Source organism: Salmo trutta, chromosome 30 (assembly GCF_901001165.1).
Source record: "Salmo trutta chromosome 30, fSalTru1.1, whole genome shotgun sequence".
Taxonomy (NCBI): Eukaryota; Metazoa; Chordata; class Actinopteri; order Salmoniformes; family Salmonidae; genus Salmo; species Salmo trutta.
Window position 1 is genome coordinate 7,890,096 of NC_042986.1, and position 21,726 is coordinate 7,911,821.

General features: G+C 48.3%; 1 protein-coding gene across 20 annotated transcripts in view; it reads left to right on the plus strand.

The window, feature by feature from the left end:
* The window catches only part of huwe1 (HECT, UBA and WWE domain containing E3 ubiquitin protein ligase 1), a 75,129-nt gene extending 53,926 nt beyond the window's left edge, over positions 1 to 21,203 (plus strand). For 14 of the 20 annotated variants that reach the window (XM_029722462.1, XM_029722461.1, XM_029722475.1 and 11 more), the window contains 26 exons: positions 127 to 216; positions 385 to 591; positions 1,697 to 2,047; positions 4,235 to 4,445; positions 4,729 to 4,853; positions 5,116 to 5,339; positions 6,935 to 7,150; positions 7,327 to 7,511; positions 7,613 to 8,288; positions 8,490 to 9,198; positions 9,450 to 9,541; positions 9,827 to 9,983; positions 10,679 to 10,814; positions 13,035 to 13,249; positions 13,528 to 13,745; positions 14,617 to 14,719; positions 15,447 to 15,596; positions 15,851 to 16,096; positions 16,387 to 16,504; positions 16,746 to 16,886; positions 17,089 to 17,376; positions 17,667 to 17,772; positions 18,258 to 18,375; positions 18,704 to 18,885; positions 19,834 to 20,024; positions 20,307 to 21,203. In XM_029722462.1, coding sequence (XP_029578322.1) covers positions 127 to 216; positions 385 to 591; positions 1,697 to 2,047; positions 4,235 to 4,445; positions 4,729 to 4,853; positions 5,116 to 5,339; positions 6,935 to 7,150; positions 7,327 to 7,511; positions 7,613 to 8,288; positions 8,490 to 9,198; positions 9,450 to 9,541; positions 9,827 to 9,983; positions 10,679 to 10,814; positions 13,035 to 13,249; positions 13,528 to 13,745; positions 14,617 to 14,719; positions 15,447 to 15,596; positions 15,851 to 16,096; positions 16,387 to 16,504; positions 16,746 to 16,886; positions 17,089 to 17,376; positions 17,667 to 17,772; positions 18,258 to 18,375; positions 18,704 to 18,885; positions 19,834 to 20,024; positions 20,307 to 20,409 — 5,558 coding nt within the window. In that variant the 3' untranslated portion in view covers positions 20,410 to 21,203. The remainder of the gene's footprint in view (positions 1 to 126; positions 217 to 384; positions 592 to 1,696; positions 2,048 to 4,234; positions 4,446 to 4,728; positions 4,854 to 5,115; positions 5,340 to 6,934; positions 7,151 to 7,326; positions 7,512 to 7,612; positions 8,289 to 8,489; positions 9,199 to 9,449; positions 9,542 to 9,826; positions 9,984 to 10,678; positions 10,815 to 13,034; positions 13,250 to 13,527; positions 13,746 to 14,616; positions 14,720 to 15,446; positions 15,597 to 15,850; positions 16,097 to 16,386; positions 16,505 to 16,745; positions 16,887 to 17,088; positions 17,377 to 17,666; positions 17,773 to 18,257; positions 18,376 to 18,703; positions 18,886 to 19,833; positions 20,025 to 20,306) is intronic. The other 6 variants (XM_029722481.1, XM_029722472.1, XM_029722468.1 and 3 more) reach the window with 6 other exon arrangements.
* The last annotated feature ends 523 nt before the right edge of the window (positions 21,204 to 21,726 follow it).

Here is a 21,726-nt window from a genome sequence, read left to right on the forward strand (position 1 = left end):
CATTGGAGAAAGAGTCCAGAACTAGGCTGAATCTATTGGAAACTGTCCCTAGGTGCTTAGTCTGTGCCGGGAGCCCAAGCTTTCATTGAATTACGTTGAATTCATCTCAAATATGCATCTTTCCAGGCACTCTGTCCAGTATCCCCACTGCCTTAACCCGATGGACTGATGAGTGTAAAGTACTGGACGCTGAGAGCATGCACGACTGTGTAGCAGGTACGACAGTCTTCTACTAGTCTACTGTTGGACTACTGAGAAAATATGATTTTCCGTGATTCTCACAGTTGCTGATTCATACAGTTACTCATGAAGACTTATAGCTGCACACACACACACACTGTACACCCCAGCCCATCCCTCTAACCCCATCTCTCTTCTTCCCAGTGGTGAAGGTTCCTATCCTGCAACACTTGGAGACCCTGAGAGACGAGGAGCTGGAGGAGAGGAGGGAGAAGAAAAGACGCCAGCTGGCGGAGGAGGAGGAGGCCAAGCAGAACGACAGAAGGACAGGAGGAGAGGAGGCCAGGGAGCAGAGTCTACAGGGTTCGGGACTGGGGACAGTCAACGGTGTGGCTGGAGAGACCACTGCTGGTACTGGCACTGTGTTTTTAAATGCCAACACTATACTAAGTATCATTTTTTTGTAAGAGTGCAAGTGCTTTTACCGGATTGAGGCTAACTTTTAACCCTTTTGCAAAAGTGAATCCTTTCTTTCCAGATAACTTTCTGTTCACATTTTCTGTCTTTTTTCTGTGCGTGTTTGAATGGACTCTGGCCCAGTAAGTGTCCTCTGTCTGGACCCTCTTGGAGCCAGCAGACGGACGGACACAGAGTAGCGTGCTGTGGGGTGAGGTAGTAGTTTGTATAGTTTTAGGATCACACCAGATCTGGGAGATAACTATACAGTCTACTGTCTTTCCCACGGCAACGCCAAGACGACCCAGAGGACCCTATTACCATGGAAACTATGGGACTGACATCTTGGCTTGGACGTTTACTCTGCAACTAATATTTTGGGGGGAGAAAATGTTACTGACACTGTAGTTACGTTTCCATTTTAGTAATTTAGCAGACGCTCTTATCCAGAGATACTTACAGTAGTGAGTGCATACATTTTCATACTGGTCCCCCCGTAGGAATCGAACCCACAACACTGGTGTTGCAAGTGCCTTACTCTACCAAGTGAGCTACACGGTGATGTTGCTATGTAACCTAATGTGCTTGTGTGTGCTTCTGTGCGTGTGTTATACGGATGTGGAACCCATACCCTTCTGTGGCTGTGCTGTGGTGAGGTAGTAAGTTGTGTTGTTGTTGGGGATCAGGATAGTGCGCCCCGTACGGGAGATAACTATACAACTTACTGCCTTCCTCAGTCCTGCCCAACTCACAGCAATCTCACTCAGGAAAAAAATCAGCTTTGGCTCATTCATATCATTGTACCCCTCTAACTCGGTGCTCCCCAAACCTCTCCTTGGTTCCCTCAGCCAGTTTCCCTTATTTAATCTATTCCAATTCTAGCACACCTGTAGGTCCTGTCTCTGTACTTTATATGTAACTGAAGTGGTGAACCTACATATCACTATTGAGTTAGTTTGACTCATCCCTCGTGTTCTGTGTGTTGTTCCATACGAAGGAGGTCAAGTGAACCTAGGACTCCCGAACTCTGTCTAACTTCTCTCTGTCTCCCCTGGCTCAGAAGGTGAGGCCCAGGGCAGTGGTGTGTCGTGTCTGGACCCCCCTCGGGTCTCGGATGGTTTCCTCACCGCTCCCCCCTCAGGAGAGGTCACCCCCACAACCCCCGCCCCCCATGAACAGGCCCTGGTTTCCCTGGAGACTGCCATCAGCCAGCAGGTCCACCAGCCAATCGCAGACCTGCTCCTGGCCGAGTCGCATGCCAATTCGCTGGCCGCCCTGGCAGGGGCCGGTCTTCCAGCCCTTGCGGCGGCATCCGATAGGCCGACCTGCGAAGTGGAGGCGTCACAGATGGAAATGTCCCCGGTGCCTACTATTGGTGAGAGAGGAGGAGCGATGGATGGAGGCAGGGAAGGTAGACTAACTTTGAAACTGTAAGAATTGTGTTTGTTTTAGCTTTCCCAGCGCACCGGTTGGTGGAGTTTGCACATTTGAGACCATTCCGTTGGTCTCATCCACCCAGGGCACCAGGGTAGCAAAACGAATGCACCCTCTTTCACAGAGTGACTGATGAGCAGTAAGGGCACACATCTGTATCTGCAGTGATGCTGTTGACTAAGCAATCTCCTTTTGAATATAGCCATAATGGCTAGCGTTGTTACGGTGACCGTATTACCGCCACAATGGCGGTCACGAGTTATGACGGCAGTCAAATTCCAAGTGACCAGTTTAGTCATGGTAATTAGGTTTCTCCAAGCTCTGATGCTGCTGATGGTCATTAGTAGCCTACCAAACTTGTTAACTGACTGGTTCTCAGCACTCTATTGTCCCTCTAATCACTCTGACATCAATGCAAATGTTTTCGAAAATCTAATCAAACACTTTATGAGAGCCCACAAGCTCATGTTGTGCAACATTTCTATAGGCTATGCAATTGTGTGAGAAAACAGAGTGATGGCCTCTTTTTAAAAAGAGGATCCCATCAGCTTTCTATAGGCTAGCCATACTATATTTATTTCACAACTTTCCTAATATTAAGCACATTGCTTCTCTTTACAACAGGAGTATAGCCTACCTGGCTGGCATTAAAATGAACCATGGGAAAAGCGTCCTCCATCCCTTTAAGTGCATATGTATTTTTTTCCCTCTGCCAGTTTCAAGACGGGTGCATAATAATGGTCCATTCAAATTTCACACTTATATTATTTATATGTAAAGACAAGGTTAATCAAGAATAGTCTGGTGGGTGACAATATTAGCGTATAACTTTTTGGTATGTTTTTCTCACAGAATAGAATAGGTCAACTTTTGTACGATGGGGGATAGTAGATTGACATAGGCTAGTGCTTTTGCTGTTTGTTAGGCGTATTCATCTTGTTGGCTGACAAAGTAAATGTGGAGAGTTCTTTCAGTATCTTCAATATGCACCTCGGAATTAAATAAGGACACACGCCGTTGTGTCGACGATGTCTGTCTTCACTTGTAGCCTGTGAGAAAGACCGGATCATGTGAGGGGCATTGGCTAATGATAATTGAGCCATGTGAGTGAGCAGTGCTTCAGGGCACGCAGCCGGGAGAAGGGAATTATAATTATTATATTCAGCCCAATGGCCACTGGCCGCAAAAGGCATGGATTTTTTTTAGGGGGCATTACGGCCGCACAAAGGGGATGCCACTGGGAAATTTGAGGCATTATCTGAAGTGCTTGTCAAATTGTGAATGAGACCGGTGAAGTGTGTGCAGCCTTAGCCAAAAACTAAGCAGAGCTCATGCCTTTCATTTCTTCAAAAAATAATAGTCGGATCATGAAGCCTTACAATGTATTAAAAATCAAAACATATAGCCCAACGTTTGTATCACAACCAAAGTTGCATAATTAACTCTAAATTAAGCATATAGGAGAAGCTGTTTCTTTGTTAACAGCTCAACACAGAATTGCTGAATGTTCACACTTCCTCATCGTTTGGAGAAAATATACTTTCTATTGTATTCAGTTGTGTTCTTCATACTATAAAATAATGCCACAGAATTCGAAGCAAATCTTGTCTGCTAAGTGAACTAGTGTAGCCCACAGCCATATGGCATATCCATATCAGGACCTAACATAAGGACAACTCAGAGTATGCTATTCTGTTCTTCTGAAATAGACTACATTTTCTTCATATCATGCTTCTTTAGACCCGTCTAAAATAGATCATGGATTTATTACATGGATTTATTAGACTTTATAAAATGTAGATGTTCCAAAGGTCTGCATTTGTGACTTGTAGGCTATGCGTGGAAGCAAGGAATTGGTAAATGGGTTTGTTAATTAACGGTCAATTACTGTGAGACCGGCAGTTATTTGCTTGACAATCACCGGCTGACAAAATGTCATGACTGCCACAGCCCTAATCGTTGCTTCAAAGTGTCGTGCTAGTGTAGATTTTGCAACGGAGCATATGTGTTCATGCAACCACGTGGTTCCCGTCAGACTATGCATAGTTGTTTAGTGTATTAACTGACAATTTTTCTTCTCTCTCCTCCCCTCTTCTCCCATATTTTCCTCCCCACTCCTTTCACTCATTCTTCTCCTCTCCCCGTTCTTCTCCCCTCCGCCCAGCCTCCCTGAGTCCAGACATCGTGGAGACCGCTGAGCCTGCAGCGGTGGGCTTGTCACTACTGGAAGGGTCTCCCATGGATACCAGTAGCCCCGCCTCTGCCACGCAGGAAGAGCCCGTCCCCAACCCCACCCAGGCTGTCCATCTGCCACAGGAGCTGTCAGGGAGTGGAGACGGTGGACTGACGGCCAGGCAGACTGACGCAGAGTCAGGGTGAGGGTCTTGGCGGGCAATACTAACGATACGTTCCAAATTCAAACCCTAGCCCCTACCCCATAGGCACTTCTCTAGATGTAAAAGATTTGGATGGGTGTATATCAAACATGAACAAAATTATACCTATCAGAGGGAGCTACTACTGTAACATATTACTTATACCAATGTGATCTGTTCAGATCTAATGTGATCTAGGCAGGGACTCTGAGGGGAAGATGAGCTCTCTCTGTCTCCCTCGCTCATGCTTTGCCCCCCTCGCTCATGCTTTGCCCCTCTGTAGCTCCACTTCTGTCTCCTCCCCTGGAGAGACCATGCCCCGGAGTGACAGCGCAGACAGCCAATCCCAGGCCATCCAGGAAGAGCCCTTCCCATCCACCAGCAATGAGGATGAGGACCCACTGGCAGGTAAGAAGAGTCTCATTGGCTGGTTTCTCTGGCCCCTCTACCTCAGTGGTGGGCATTCCTCCTGGAGAAGGCACATTTTTTCCAACCCGATGCTAACACATGGTTCTTCTAATCACCTGTTGCTCATCAGGACCTTAATTGGACCTCGATTGTTAGAGCAAAAGCAGGCATACACCGTAGATCTCCAGAGGGAGAGTTGGCCACCCTTGTGTTACGTCATGCAACGTAGAGCCCTACACTCACTCCCCCCCCCCCTCTCCAGGCATCAGTCTACCAGAGGGTGTAGACCCATCCTTCCTGGCAGCTCTTCCAGAGGACATCCGTCGTGAGGTGCTCCAGAACCAGCTGGGTATCCGACCCCCAGCACGCCCCCCTGCCACCGCCACCCTCCCCTCCACCACTGTCCCCGTACTGGGAGGAGGACCCGGGGTCACAGAGGTCAGCCCTGAGTTCCTGGCTGCCCTGCCACCCGCCATACAGGAGGAGGTGAGGAACGAAAATACATCACCCTTATAATCATCCTTTTATGTATTATGACTTGTCTTGTAAATTATCTATGTGGGGCTTAAAATTGAGCTTAAATACACTCCATGGTCAAAAGTATGTGGACACCCTTCAAATTTGTGGATTCGTCTATTTCAGCCACATCCGTTGCTGACAGGTGTATAAAATCGAGCACACAGCTATGGAATCTCCATAGACAAACATTGGCAGTAGAATGGCCTGTACTGAAGAGCTCAGTGACTTTCAACGTGGCACCGTCATATCCAACCAGTCAGTTTGTCTAATGTCTGCCCTGCTAGAGCTGTCCCGGTCAACTGTAAGTGCTGTTATTGTGAAGTGGAAACGTCTAGGAGCAACAACGGCTCAGCTCTGAAGTGGTAGGCCACACAAGCTCACAGAATGGGACCGCCGAGTGCTGAAGCGTGTAACGTGTAAAGATTGTCTGTCCTCAGTTGCAACACTCCCTACCGAGTTCAAAACTGCCTCTGGAAGCAACGTCAGCACAAGAACTGTTCGTCGGGAGCACATAAGCCTAAGATCACCATGCGCAATGCCAAGCTACGGCTGGAGTGGTGTAAAGCTCCCCGCTATTGGACTCTGGAGCAGTGGAAACACGTTCTCTGGAGTGATGAATCACGCTTCATCTGGCAGTCCGACGGACTAATCTGGGTTTGGGTATGCCAGGAGACCCACTGCCTGCCCCAATGCATAGTGCCAACTGTAAAGTTTGGTGGAGGAGGAATAATGGTCTGCGGCTGTTTTTCATGGTTCGGGCTCTTAGTTCCAGTGAAGGGAAATCTTAATGATACAGCATATAATGACATTCTAGACGATTCTGTGCTTCTAACTTTGTGGCAACCGTTTAGGGGAAGGCCCTTTCCTGTTTCAGCGTGACAATTTTTTATTTATTTATTTCACCTTTATTTAACCAGGTAGGCAAGTTGAGAACAAGTTCTCATTTACAATTGCGACCTGGCCAAGATAAAGCAAAGCAGTTCGACAACATACAACAACACAGAGTTACACATGGAGTAAAACAACATACAATCAATGCCCCCATGCACAAAGCAAGGTCCATACAGAAATGGTTTGTCAAGTTCGGTGTGGAAGAACTTGCCTGGCCTGCACAGAGCCCTGACCTCAACCACATACACCTTTGGGATGAATTGGAACGCTGACCGCAAGCCAGGCCTTATCTCCCAACATCAGTGCCCGACCTCACTAATGCTATTGTGGCTGAATGGAAGTAAGTCCCCGCAGCAATGTTCCAACATTAGTGGAAAGCCTTCCCAGAAGAGTGGAGGCTGTTATAGCAGCAAAGGGGGGGACCAACTCCATATTAATGCCCATGGTTTTAGAATGAGATGTCCACATACTTTTAGCCATGTAGTGTACATGCTTATGAGTAGTGTAGAGAGGGGAAGATTTAGTGATCTTGTTCTAACACCTAACATTTCCATTATACTCAAGCTGTCGAAGCCTCTGTGGCCTTAGGAAGACTTAATGAATGCTTTAAAGCCTTAATACGTTTTTTCAAAATTGGGATCATTAGTTAAAGAACTGTCTCCTCTCCCCAGGTCCTGGCCCAACAACGTGCTGAACAGCAGCGTAGAGAGCTGTCCCAGCAGCCCACGCAGGGCGACACTCCCCTGGACCCCGTCACCTTCATCCAGACCCTCCCCTCGGAGCTGCGGCGCTCCGTCCTAGAAGACATGGAGGACAGCGTGCTGGCCGTCATGCCCCCGGACATCGCCGCCGAGGCAGCCGCGCTGCGCCGGGAGCAGGAGGTGAGTGTAAGATTCAAACGTTTTACTACACACTAGCACCATGTAACAAAAGTCAACTTGCATAGAATAACTTCAGAAAATACAATTAGAAAAATTATCAAGTTCTGTTCCAGCTACATAATATACTGGGATATTATGGAGTCATTACATGATTGCATGTTTTGTCAATTTGACATCACCAGGCTCGTCAGAGACAGCTGATGCACGAGAGGCTGTTCGGCCATAGTTCCAGCTCGGCCCTGTCGGCCATTTTGAGGTCGCCTGCGTTTACCAGCCGCCTGGGGGGTAACCGAGGGGTACAGTACACCCGCCTTGCTGTGCAGAGAGGCGGGACCTTCCAAATGGGAGGAGGGACCAACCAGAGCAGGTGAGAGGGCGAGGGTTGGTGTGGGGATAGTCTGTAAGAGATGAGTCTGTTTAAAGTGTATGACAAGTTCCCATCTAACCTTTCCTCTGTCCTCACCCCAGACCGTCCAGTTCCAGTGTGGACTCTCTGCTGCGTCTGCGTGGTCGTCTGCTCCTGGACCACGAGGCATTGTCCTGTCTCCTGGTCCTCCTCTTCGTAGACGAACCCAAACTCAACACCAGCCGTCTGCACCGCGTGCTCCGCAACCTGTGCTACCACTCCCAGACGCGTGGCTGGGTCATCCGCAGTCTCCTCTCCATCCTGCAGCGCAGCAGCGAGAGTGAGGTTTGTGTCGAGACCACCCGCCTGGAAGACGCCAGAGGCAAGAGGACTGCTGCCGGTCAGGGAGGTTACGGAGGGAGTAAAGGGTCTACGACCGCAGCAACCGCTTCAGCCTCCCTCTCTTCCTCCTCCTCTTCCTCCTCTCTGGAGCTTCTCAACCGGGTGGAGTCTCGTAGCTCCTCCCAGCTCTCTTGGCTGTCCGTTTCCATGGACGCTGCGCTAGGATGCCGTACAAACATTTTCCAGATCCAGCGGGCGTCGGGACGGAAGCATGCCGACCGGCACTCTGCGGGGGGGACGTCAGGAGGGCCCGGGGGAACCCTGGGAGGAGGGGTACAGGGGGGTGCGGCAGGGATGACTTGTGCAGGGGGAGGAGGGTCGACCGTACACATCCACCCCCAGGCCGCCCCTGTGGTCTGTCGACACGTACTGGATACTCTTATCCAACTGGCCAAGGTAGGAGACTTTGGTACTCTGGATGGGTGGTGAACACGTTACTGCTCACGTCTGTCAGTCATTCATCTCGGGGGTCGAAAAACTTTGCTGATTTATGAATGGTGTGTTTGATGGATAACTGCCAGTTGACCAGAGCTTTTGTTTGAAAATGTCAGGGAAATTGTGAATTGTCAATGTAATGTGTGGCTCTCCTATCTCCAGGTGTTCCCCAGTCACTTCACCCAGCAGCGCTGTAAGGACCTGCTCTCCTCCTCCACATCTGAACTAGATTCCCGTCTGTGTGCTGCTGCCTCTATTGTCACCGGAACAGCAGGAGGAGGCTCTAGATCCACCCAGACCTCCTCCAACACCCCCTCCTCAGCCCAGAACTCCCTGGGCGGGGGCGCCTGTGGCGTGGCCATCACCCCCCAGTCCCTTGGCATCTCTACCGACTTCTGGGACCTGCTGGTGAAGCTGGACAACATGAATGTGTCGAGGAAAGGCAAGGCCTCCATGAAGACTCTTCCCCTGGGGGTGGGAGGGGAGGCAGACGGGGCTCAGTTCAGCCTGGAGGCTTCTCCTCTGGGCCAGCTGATGAATATGCTGTCCCACCCAGTGATACGACGCTCCTCCCTGCTAACCGAGAAGCTCCTGCGTCTCCTCTCCCTCATCTCCATCGCCCTGCCCGATAATAAGGCTACTGAAGTCCCTGCCGGACACCCGACATCGCAGACCACTGCCGGTGCAGCCGTCGCCGCTCCAGGCTCTGTCTCCGCCTCTGCTCAGGGGACCACTGTAGGGGTGGTCTCAGGCGTCGGGGTGGTGTCGGGGGCCTCGGTAGTGGCTGCAGCGCAGGGCTCGTCCTCAGGGACAGGCCAGACCTCTACAGCTATAGTGTCTATACCCACCACTACTGGAGCCAGCGCCACAGGTGAGAACAACTCGCATCTTCACAAGCAATACACTGACATCACTTTCTATTTGAGTGGGATGAGAAAACATCAACTGTATTGTCCCAGATGGGAATTTAGTCTTACAAGCGCTGCTGCTTCCACATAATACACAGCAAATAATACCCATCGAGCAATACTAAGGGGTGTGGTAATGTTTATCTACGTGCGCCCTACAAGGTAACGCACCATAGCGGAAGAGAATATTGATGCGTGTGTTTTGTCCCGACAGGGAAGCATAGAGCGACCGTTCTCTGTGTTGAAAGTGACACCAAGCTGGCCTCCACTGGACTCACTGAGAAACAACTACAGCTCTCTGTCGAGGTACTGAATGACCACTAAAACAAACACTGGTTCCCTAACTGGGGAAGCTAATCGCTCTCTGTGTGGCTAGATGCATGTGTTGGTGTAACAGTTAGGGAAACTTACACCAAGTCACTTTCAGGTGCCCGGGCCCAAAGGTCAATTCATTGCTGCGTCTGAAATGGCACCGTGTTCCCCCTACAGTGCACTCCTTTTGACCAGAGCCTAGGAAGTTCCTCCCGGTTTCAGTCAGTTTTCTTCCGTTTGGAACCTAATAAATAACACACTTCCCCTTCCCTTTTCCAGGTGCTGACCAGTCACTCGTGTTCAGAGGAGGGTCTGGAGGATGCAGCCAACATCCTGCTCCAGCTGTCCAGAGGAGATGGAACCACCAGAGACACTGTGCTCCGTCTGCTGCTGAGTGGGGCTAGACACCTGGGATACACACTCTGCAAACAGATTGGTACAAACACACACATACCATGCTGTCTACTAGCCTCATGGGCTTGACACCTGGGATACACACTCTGCAAACAGATGCGTCAGTAGACTACACAATACACGTTCAAGGTGTTTTTATTCAAAGCCTAAGATAGCTGACACTACCAATGGGTGCGTTTGTTTCATTGTCACTTTAAGATTTTACTTAAATGCACAGTAGAGTGAAAAATCCGTTTTATATCATGTTGTATAACAGCTGATGAAACTAACACTGTAAAAGTGTGAACAAATTTGATTAGTTTTATGCCTATGCAGCATTAACCAATTAAAAACAGTTCTGTAGCAAGGAGGTTTGTGCAGTGGGCTATCGGCCCAATACATTATCACTGCATATTGGCTATGCTTGAGTTTCCCTGCCAACGTTGTTATTCCCAGATCATTTTGAAATTTATATTTCAAAATTGTAGGTATATGAGCCCACTGGTAATAGATCATTTGTTGTATTACTTGTGAGGCACAGCTGAGTGAGCATAATAATGAGCTTTTTTGGGGGGAGGGGGGTCGAGGAAATGGTTCAAAATTGGAATACTTTGCCTTCCCAGCGCTGCTGAATTAGGTGCACTTACAGTCAACAGCACGAATATAATAAATAAATTGGAACGCAAGGCTTTGTCGTCGACCGGTTGGTGACCACTGGTGGTCTTCCCCTCTCTCTAGGCACATTATTGGCTGAGCTGCGTGAGTACAACCTGGAGCAGCAGAGGAGAGCCCGGGCCGACGCCCAGTCACCTGATGCCCCGGCTGAGGACACCTCCCTCTCTGCCAGGTTGAAGGCCGGCAAGCTCTCTAGCAGGTGAAGAGAGAAATTCTCGGATAGCTAGGGGTCAGGGGCAAGCTCTCTAGCAGTTGAAGAAGTTCTGGGATAGTCAGGGGTAAGCTCTCTAGCAGGTGAAGAGAGAAGTTCTGGGATAGTCAGGGGTAAGCTCTCTAGCAGGTGAAGAGAGAAGTTCTGGGATAGCTAGGGGTTAGGGGAAAGCTCTCTAGCAGGTGAAGAGAGAAGTTCTGGGATAGCTAGGGGTTAGGGTTAAGCTCTCTAGCAGGTGAAGAGAGAAGTTCTGGGATAGCTAGGGGTCAGGGGTTAGGGTTAAGCTCTCTAGCAGGTGAAGAGATAAGTTCTGGGATAGCTAGGGGTCAGGGGTTAGGGGTAAGCTCTCTAGCAGGTGAAGAGAGAAGTTCTGGGATAGCTAGGGGTCAGGGGTTAGGGGAAAGCTCTCTAGCAGGTGAAGAGAGAAGTTCTGGGATAGCTAGGGGTTAGGGGAAAGCTCTCTAGCAGGTGAAGAGAGAAGTTCTGGGATAGCTAGGGGTCAGGGGTTAGGGGTAAGCTCTCTAGCAGGTGAAGAGAGAAGTTCTGGGATAGCTAGGGGTTAGGGGAAAGCTCTCTAGCAGGTGAAGAGAGAAGTTCTGGGATAGCTAGGGGTTAGGGGAAGGCTCTCTAGCAGGTGAAGAGAGAAGTTCTGGGATAGCTAGGGGTTAGGGGAAAGCTCTCTAGCAGGTGAAGAGAGAAGTTCTGGGATAGCTAGGGGTTAGGGGAAGGCTCTCTAGCAGGTGAAGAGAGAAGTTCTGGGATAGCTAGGGGTTAGGGGAAAGCTCTCTAGCAGGTGAAGAGAGAAGTTCTGGGATAGCTAGGGGTTAGGGGAAAGCTCTCTAGCAGGTGAAGAGAGAAGTTCTGGGATAGCTAGGGGTTAGGGGAAGGCTCTCTAGCAGGTGAAGAGAGAAGTTCTGGGATAGCTAGGGGTTAGGGGAAAGCTCTCTAGCAGGTGAAGAGAGAAGTTCTGGGATAGCTAGGGGTTAGGGGAAAGCTCTCTAGCAGGTGAAGAGAGAAGTTCTGGGATAGCTAGGGGTTAGGGGAAAGCTCTCTAGCAGGTGAAGAGAGAAGTTCTGGGATAGCTAGGGGTTAGGGGAAGGCTCTCTAGCAGGTGAAGAGAGAAGTTCTGGGATAGCTAGGGGTTAGGGGAAAGCTCTCTAGCAGGTGAAGAGAGAAGTTCTGGGATAGCTAGGGGTTAGGGGAAAGCTCTCTAGCAGGTGAAGAGAGAGGGGGTTTAGGGACAGACAGGTGTCTGGGGAGGAAAATAGTTCCAGCTGTTATTCTGGACCCAGATTAAGCCCCTTCCTAGTAGGGCCGGGGTAATACCAGTATCGTGATACTCGTTAGTATCGTGTAAAGGGAACAGAACTTCTTAAGGTAAACAGCCTTGAAAGTTCGAAACAAACATTGTCTTCCAGATTCACATTAATTTATTTTCCAAGCTATAGCACACAATATTTTACATACAGAAGGTTTTTAAAGGATCTAAGAGTTTGGTCTGCTTTGTGTTTTAATTTTTGCCCTGGAAAAAATATTGCTATACTGGTATTGTCCTGGTCCTAATTCCTAGACTAAGAATCACTTTAAATTTTAGTCCAGAGGTAGGCTTTTCAGTTAGGCCCAGTTTGCTAGACACAGATTAAGCTACGTGTCTATTAACTCAAGTAGCTACATAGTAGGACAAGGAAGACTGTGAAGGGATTACTTGTAGAGGATTTCAGTATCTTGAGGCTAAATGCACAGTATTAATGACAGTATCCTGTTGGAGCAGCTTTTTAGAAGGTGGCTTTGTGATTAGGTTGACATTTAGCTCTCATAAAGACACGGCTCTCTGGAGATTACAGTGTCATATTAATGGATAGTCATCACTGGTTCTCTCCTAGTGTCAACTTGACCTATTCAGGTTCAGTTAAATACGACACACACTTTCAGGTGGGAGAATAGAGACCCCCACGGTGTTGAGAAATAGGAAAACCACAAAGCAAGGCTTGAAATGGAAAGAATATCTTTAGTTTTACATGGTCATGATGCTCAAAAGGTTAAGAAATGCAAAGGCAGCAATTGTAACGTTTCGTTTACTCGACAATTCGTCTGTCTGATCATTTAAGCCACAACTTTTGCCTTGTTGCCTGCCTGCCTAGTACTCTACCACTGGTCCGTTTCTGTATAATGACTGTACTTCGCCTTGTCGCCCGTCCTCGCGTGCTGGCGGGGGCGCAGGTTCGACGGCTCGGAGAGCGTGGTGATCGTGGCAGCCCAGAAGCGGACGCTGGGTGGACGGGAGCTGCAGCTGCCCTGCATGTCCTCCCTGACCTCGAAGACATCCACCCAGAAGTTCTTCCTGCGGGTCCTGCAGGTCATCATCCAACTCCGAGAGGACACTCGCCGCGCCAACAAGAAGGCCAAGCAGACCGGACGACTAGGTAGGACAACCGTACACTACTACACACGCTCCCACATACACACGGCAAAATCATTCATAGGAATGGCTGAGTCATCAGTCTGTTCATTTTAGAAATGAACTGAACATTTTCAAAAATTAGGAGCAAGTAAAAAAAACTAGCAAAAGACGTGGCTGGTTGACAGCTTTCTCTGGCAAGGTTGTTATTTTCCTGATTTAATCAAGAATGTCAGCTTCTCTAGTCTAGATTTTCTCTGCTCTGGGTCAGTGTTATGTAACTGGTCTCTCCTGTGTGTCCAGGCTCCACCAGTCTGGGCTCTGCCAGCAGTATCCAGGCGGCGGTACGTCAGCTTGAAGCCGAGGCTGATGCCATCATCCAGATGGTGAGAGAGGGGCAGCGGGCACGCCGCCTCCAGCAGGCACCCCCGCCTTCCGCCTCTGTCGCCGGATCCTCCGTGGCTGCCTCCCATGCCCCCGCCGCTGCCCCCCCTGCCCCCGGCACGGCGAGCGCTGCAACGGTTAGCATGATGGGCCGCAACGCACGCACTGACCGACTACTGCTGCTTCTGAGCAAACATGACTACATGCCTATTGATCAACACTATTGACTAAATGATGCATACTGACTACATGCTTATTCATTAGACCTGGGTTCAAATAGTACCAGATGGGTGTTTTTTGCACTTTTAGCATTGGTTCCGTTCTATCAGGCACGCTCATTCAAGTGTAGCTAAAGTATTTAAAAGAAAGCAAATACTGTTTTAACCAAGGTCTGATTTACATTCATACTCACCATATGCTCACACTATCGATTACAGTTCCATATTGATCTTATTCCAAACACGGATACCGACACACTGCTACTGACACCATCGGTGCATTTGAAATCAGCCTACCGTACCGCCTGCAATCTCACACCGACAACCTCCATACCTCTGACATGATGAAAGCTGAAAACAGACTGAGATGGGAGATATGTGCTGCCAATGATCCACTGCATTCTGTATTGGAATGACCAGGCAGGCTAGAGCAGACGCTGAAATTATTTGGAAGGTTTCAAATAGTGTTTGAACCCAGCTCTGGAATGGAGGTGCTGCCTGCTTTCTCTACTGTATGATGTGATGAGGTCTGTATTGGCTAGCTGTCATGGCTTCATGCTTTTAGCCCCCCTCCCAGTCACCTCACCTCCCAGTCACCCCCTCTCTGTCTGCAGGTTTATGAGAATGTCATCATGAATCAGCATGGTACACTCATTTTTCCAGTAAACTGTCTGCCTTTTTATATTGATCACATTTCTGTCTCTCTCTTTCGCTCTTCCCATCTGCCCAAATATTCCCCCTCTGCACCTACTTTTGTCATCCTACCCTCCCCCTACCATTCCTTCTCCAGTCGGAGGTAGGGTCAGTGTCGGAGCCCCAGGCAGCCCAGAGGGATGAGTCTCCCATGGATGTAGACCAGCCATCCCCTCTGGAGCAGGACCTTGCACCCCTGGGTAAGACTGCCGTTAAACTACCGCAACACTAATCACGTAAAGACTCAGTGCAGTCAAAATAGTTTTTCTTGTGTTTTGTATCATATTGTACAACAGCTGAAGAAACAAACACTGTAAAAGTGTGAAAACATTTGATCAGTGTTATTTCCTGATAGTTGCTGGTTGACACCGGATCTTCTGATCGGCAGGTTTGCATGGGCGGTGCTTTCGTCTTTCTATGGTGATGTCACCATGCGGTAAATTGGTTCATTGGCCAACAACAAAAAGTTCTCGACCTTTCTGCCAATAACAGCTAGTTTTCCCCTCCCGCTCAGACCATTCCCAGACAGTCCTAGCGAAATTCTTGCTTGAGAAAGTTTTTATGCTAAAAAGCTAATTTTGCCCATTTGAATGGAAATGTATTACAGTAAGGTACTTAATGTCGATATAAAATGGCTGCATTGAGCCATTAACCACAACACACAGTGGGTGCGTTCCAGGACGTCTTCGTTGCAGTCACACTGCACAGATTATCACATCTCATAACACCTAAAGATGTTAAAGTCTCAGGACCCATGTTCATATGATAAACCATACATCGTCAGAGATGTGCGACACAACTGCTAAAAAAATAGGACCTGGAATGCAGCCAGAGCCAATCGAACTATAAGGTAAATACCATGGTATGGGTATAATTTGACATGGTTCAGTTTGTCTAACGTGTGCTTTGTATTTCCTTCTCATGCAGATGAAGAAGGCAACGGCCAATCCGAGACAGAGGAGCGTCTCCCAGACCTCCCCCTGCTAAGCGAGCAGCTTCTGTTAGACGAGCTGTGGGACATGCTCGGGGAGTGCCTGAAGGAACTGGAGGAGTCACATGATCAGCACGCCGTTCTGGGTATGTGTTAACCGTAGTAAACCTCAAACTGTGGCACTACGTTTTACTACACCTTACTGGGTGCTATATGTTCCTCCCCCTGAACCAATGTGCTGAAAGTATAAGAAGTTGTGGTATTGATTGTACACTCAGGCAATGAAACATTGGAACAGGGTTTTGTTAATAGCCACAAAATGGTAAAAATAAGACTTTTAAAATGAAAATGAGTGTTATTGGACGAGTTTGGGTCTACTCACCCTCTCTCTCTCCCTCAGTTCTTCAGCCGGCGGTGGAGGCCTTCTTCCTGGTCCACGCCACAGAGAGGGAGAGCAAGCCCCCTGTCAGGGACACCAGGGAGAGCCAATTGTCCCACATCAAAGATGAGCCTCCCCCCCTGTCCCCCGCGCCCCTCACCCCCGCCACTCCCTCTTCTCTGGACCCCTTTTTCTCCAGGGAACCCTCCTCCATGCACATTTCCTCCAACCTGCCTCCCGACACACAGAAGTTCCTCCGCTTTGCCGGTGAGTTTTGGGACTGGAGAGCAGCGATGGGAGGGTATAGCAGGGGGTGACTCATGTATTTCCCTTGCATCCGCTCTCCTTCCCGGACTCTCAAAACGTCAAAGGAAAGCTGATATTTTCCTCCAGTGATTTCCTAGCTTCCCCCTTGGAGACGAGGAGAGGGGACGTGAGGAGTCAAGGAACATAATGTTGAGATTCAGCCTGGATCATTCAAGACCTAAAATGCGACTGACATGTTTCCTTTCTTTCTCTCTCCCTTTGTCTCCCTCCCTCCTTCATTCCCTCTACAGAGACTCACCGCACTGTGCTTAACCAGATTCTGCGTCAGTCCACCACCCACCTGGCCGACGGACCCTTCGCTGTGCTGGTCGACTACATCCGTATCCTCGACTTTGACGTCAAGCGAAAGTAAGGAAGGCTTCTTTAGTGTTCATTAGGCACCTACTGCAAGACAATAGAATGAAACCGGGAAGGATATCCAAAAACTCTAATTTTGTCTTCTGTTGCAAAACTTTTTAATATGGTTGCTTGCCCTAATGAACACAACCCTGATCGCTCCAGGTCAAACACTGGTCCTTTAGGTGGAACGTGTGTCTCTCATGATAACATTGTAGGTTCTTTCTTTACTAAGTTGACTCCCTCCCTCCAGATACTTCCGTCAGGAGCTGGAGCGTCTGGACGAGGGTCTGAGGAAGGAGGACATGGCTGTCCACGTCAGGAGGGACCACGTGTTTGAAGACTCTTACAGAGAGCTGCACCGCAAGAGCCCCGAGGACATGAAGAACAGACTGTAAGGAACGGGGACTCTTATTTCCTCTGTCTCTTGTGGTTTCTGTTTCTGGCTTTCTCCATTTTTTTTTTCATGTCCCTCTTTCTCTCTCTGTTCTCTGCCTGTTTCTCCACATGACAGAATGACAGTCAAGTGTACTGACCTACATTTCCTTCCCCCCTTCTCTCTCCTCTCTCCTTTCATCCCCTCCCCCACCTCCCAGGTACATAGTGTTTGAAGGGGAGGAGGGTCAGGATGCCGGAGGTCTGCTGAGAGAGTGGTACATGATCATCTCCAGGGAGATGTTTAACGCCATGTACGCCCTGTTCCGCACCTCGCCCGGCGACAGGGTCACCTACACCATTAACCCCTCGTCCCACTGCAACCCAAACCACCTCAGCTACTTCAAGTTCGTAGGTCGCGTGGTGGCCAAGGCCGTCTACGACAACCGACTGCTGGAGTGCTACTTCACACGCAGCTTCTACAAGCACATCCTGGGCAAGAGTGTCAGGTAGGGGGGCTGTGGACACACGCACACTACTTCACAAGCAGCTTCTACAAGCGGTTCCTGGGCAAGGACGACGGGTACTGCGCCTTACCTCTCGGCTGCAGACACAATGACATGTACTCAGTATAACCCTTCATCTGTGAACTATTGTTCAATTCAATACCACTTTTTTTTTTTTTGTCCCACTAAGGGAAACGGTGTTCAGATCATTGAGATGTACTTGTACATAGCAAGAGATGTTTTGTGGAGTATTTCAGTAGTTGATTTAGCTGCTGGTGTTATGTTTTCCTCAGGTACACAGACATGGAGAGTGAGGACTACCCATTCTTCCAGGGCCTTGTCTACCTGCTGGAGAATGATGTCTCCACTCTGGGCTATGAGCTGACGTTCAGCACTGAGGTACGTCGTGTGTGTGTGCGCGCTCGTATACTAAAGGGACATTTCCAAAAAGTTCAACTTCACATTCATCATGTCCGGCACTACCCCAACCCAACGTATGTGAAAATTGGCCGTTTCTATGTTTTGTATTGAAAGGTTTTCCCAATGGCATCATCTGGTGTGCATCATGTGATTTCAACCAATTAGTTGGCAATGCCTACTCGTAATTGGTTGAAATCACATGTCCCTTTAACCCAACTCAGAAAACTGCTAATTATGCGACTGAGTGCCTCAAGATAGGCAAGTCAGATTTTTAATAACTAACAGATGCCAGCCATGACTAAAAATGACGGTAAATAGTTATATTTATCTTTTCGCTCTCGCCAGTGAACCCCTCAGATTCTATTTAATTCTGTGGCGGCTCTGCTGAACTCTCTCCATCCTCTCTCGCTCTCTCTTTCCCTCCCTCTTTCTCCTCTCTTCCTCCCCCCCCTCTCTCCCTCCAGGTCCAGGAGTTTGGTGTGTGTGAGGTGCGGGACCTGAAGCCGAACGGAGGCAACATCATTGTCACCGAGGAGAACAAGAAGGAGTACGTCCACCTAGTCTGTCAGATGAAGATGACTGGTGAGAACCGAGACAACACCAACACATAGACACCTGACACATTTATCAATCTAATGTACTTTAGAAAGCCCTTTTTTTTTACATCAGCAGTCGTCACAAAGTGCTTTACTGATACCCAGCATTTAAAAGTACATTTGTGAACATCCAGTCAAGCACCCAAATTAGTAATATACATATTTTATACATTTATTAGTTAGCCTTATAAAATAGGCGCATACGCTGTCAAATGTTGCACAGCTGAAAGTCTTGTAGTGAAGTACTACTTGTGTGAAATGGTAGCTTTGTGTGTTAGTCTACACGGTCACTCCCTCTCCTCTTCCTCCTGTAGGTGCCATCCGTAAGCAGCTGTCAGCCTATCTGGAGGGTTTCTACGAGATCATCCCCAAGAGGCTGATCTCCATCTTCACAGAGCAGGAGCTGGAGCTGCTCATATCTGGCCTGCCCACTATAGATATAGACGACCTCAAGGCCAACACCGAGTACCACAAGTACCAGTCCAGCTCCATACAGGTAGAGACACACTCTCTCTCACACACCGAGTACCACAAGTACCAGTCCAGCTCCATACAGGTAGAGACACTCTCTCTCACACACCGAGTACCACAAGTACCAGTCCAGCTCCATACAGGTAGAGACACACTCTCTCTCACACACCGAGTACCACAAGTACCAGTCCAGCTCCATACAGGTAGACAGACACTCTCTCTCACACACCGAGTACTACAAGTACCAGTCCAGCTCCATACAGGTAGAGACACACTCTCTCTCACACACCGAGTACTACAAGTACCAGTCCAGCTCCATACAGGTAGAGGCACACTCTCTCTCTCACACACCGAGTACCACAAGTACCAGTCCAGCTCCATACAGGTAGAGACACACTCTCTCTCTCACACACCGAGTACCACAAGTACCAGTCCAGCTCCATACAGGTAGAGACACACTCTCTCTCACACACCGAGTACTACAAGTACCAGTCCAGCTCCATACAGGTAGAGACACACTCTCTCTCACACACCGAGTACCACAAGTACCAGTCCAGCTCCATACAGGTAGAGACACACTCTCTCTCACACACCGAGTACCACAAGTACCAGTCCAGCTCCATACAGGTAGAGACACACTCTCTCTCACACACCGAGTACCACAAGTACCAGTCCAGCTCCATACAGGTAGAGACAGACACTCTCTCACACACAGAGTATCAGTCCAGCTCCATACAAGTGCATACAGAGACATATAGACACGGGTCCCAATCTTATTCGACAAGTTCCAGGTAGTCCCTCCCTTTTGCAGTCTGTTTTCTGTAGTTTAGTGCCTGGTGAGTACAACCCAGCACCAATGATGTCACACATACCAGATGGGTCTATTGGTTGTATTATATACTATGCATTAATATTGATTATGTGCTACTGGTCTGTGTAGTGTAGGTGTGACCCTGACTGTTTCTCACCTCAGATCCAGTGGTTCTGGCGGGCCCTGCGTTCCTTCGACCAGGCGGACAGAGCCAAGTTCCTGCAGTTCGTGACGGGCACGTCCAAGGTTCCTCTGCAGGGCTTCGCAGCGCTGGAGGGCATGAACGGAATACAGAAGTTCCAGATCCACCGCGACGACCGCTCCACCGACCGCCTACCGTCAGCTCACACCTGGTAAAGAAATGTACACCCACACAGCTTACACCTGGTAAATAACACAAGTGCACACACAATATCAAAAAGTCCTTAGTCTAGGCTTCATGTCCTCCTCAAAATAGGAAGTAAGGAAGTGCTCTTACGTTATCTTCCCCCTGATGTTTTGAGGTGAGGAGAGACACTGGAGATTCACCCCATGCATCCATGTATTGAATGAAAATATCCAATCTATTGTTGGTTGATGTTGATTCCTTCCTAACCTCTCCTTCTCTCCTATATCTCTCCTTCTCTCCTATATAGCTTTAACCAGCTGGACCTCCCAGCCTACGAGAGCTACGAGAAATTGAGACACATGCTGCTGCTGGCCATTCAGGAATGCTCAGAGGGATTCGGACTGGCTTAGACCTACCCACACTGAGACTCTTAACATATACACACGATTTATCTTGCCTACTCTGAAAGATTGAAACTAATGACACACAGACGCACCATCATTGACATTACTGGGTGACTTGTTGGAAAAATGGCCTCTAGACATACAACTGGTTCCTAATCCATATAAAAAAAAACAGACCGACCAGAAGCGTGGTATGATGGACTGACTGATATTACCTACTACACACAGAGCCTCATGTCAATAGACACAGACCTGTACCTGGTATGTGTGAATCTCCCTCCCCTCCCACATTAAAATGGCAGAAACCTGCGAGGGAGTGAATTCAGAGGATAAAAACATGGACTAATATAAAATACATTTTCTCTGTTTAGTTTGATTTCTCTGTACAAAAGGTTTGGGAGTTTATGTTTAATCTTTTTTGTTCTTCTCTGGCTGTGTAAAAAGGAGAAGGTTGTTTGTGTGTCTGAACAGGATGGTTATAAAACCTTTGGGGGAAAATGTTGGTTGTTTCTTGTTTGCGAATTTGTGACCTCATAAGCCTTGAAGATGGGGGGAATGTTTTTATGGGGAAAGGAGGAGGGGGGGGGAAAAGAGAAGTTTTGAAGAAATGCACTTTTCAAAGTTGTGGCATTTTTATGGAAGGATGGTCCAAAAAAAAAAAATGAAGAGAACAAGTGAAGAAAGCAGATGATAAAGAAATTAACCACAAAATCTAGAGTATTTTTGGCTATTAAATCGCTGACCCAGCCTTGAGCCTTTGATTCAGTGAAATAACTACATGAATAAATGCATAAAATTGAGTCCCATTTGTCTCTTTTAACATAGGTTACATATAAGAATTGGTAAAACAATCTCAGCCTTCATCTAAAACAAATTATACCATCATTATAAAGGTAGTTACTCTTCTATTAGTGTGTCATTGGAGACGATTGTTTCATTATGTAGAGTATCTCTGAAGATTGGCCATCCTTTGAGTTGTGTTTTGAGATTTCCCTGGCAGATCAAATTGAACCAGTGATGGTGAACCTTTCCAACGATCATGAATGTGTCGAAGTGTGGGACCAGTTGGAATCCATCCTCACAAGGCCACGGAAGTCAACACTCCACAAGCAGAGAAAATCGCAATCTACACATTTTGTAACTGGTTCTTTGGCATAAGAGGAAAAACTGTTATTTTGTGTTGTATCTTTATCATGCTCCTCAGTCCTGTCTGGCCTTTGCTGTGTGTTAGTGGAGCAGGAAGGTTGGCTGTGGAAAGGAAAGAGTGGAGCAGCACAGACCAGGCAGCGGAAGAACAGCAGTGGGCTGACTTCATCTGGAGCT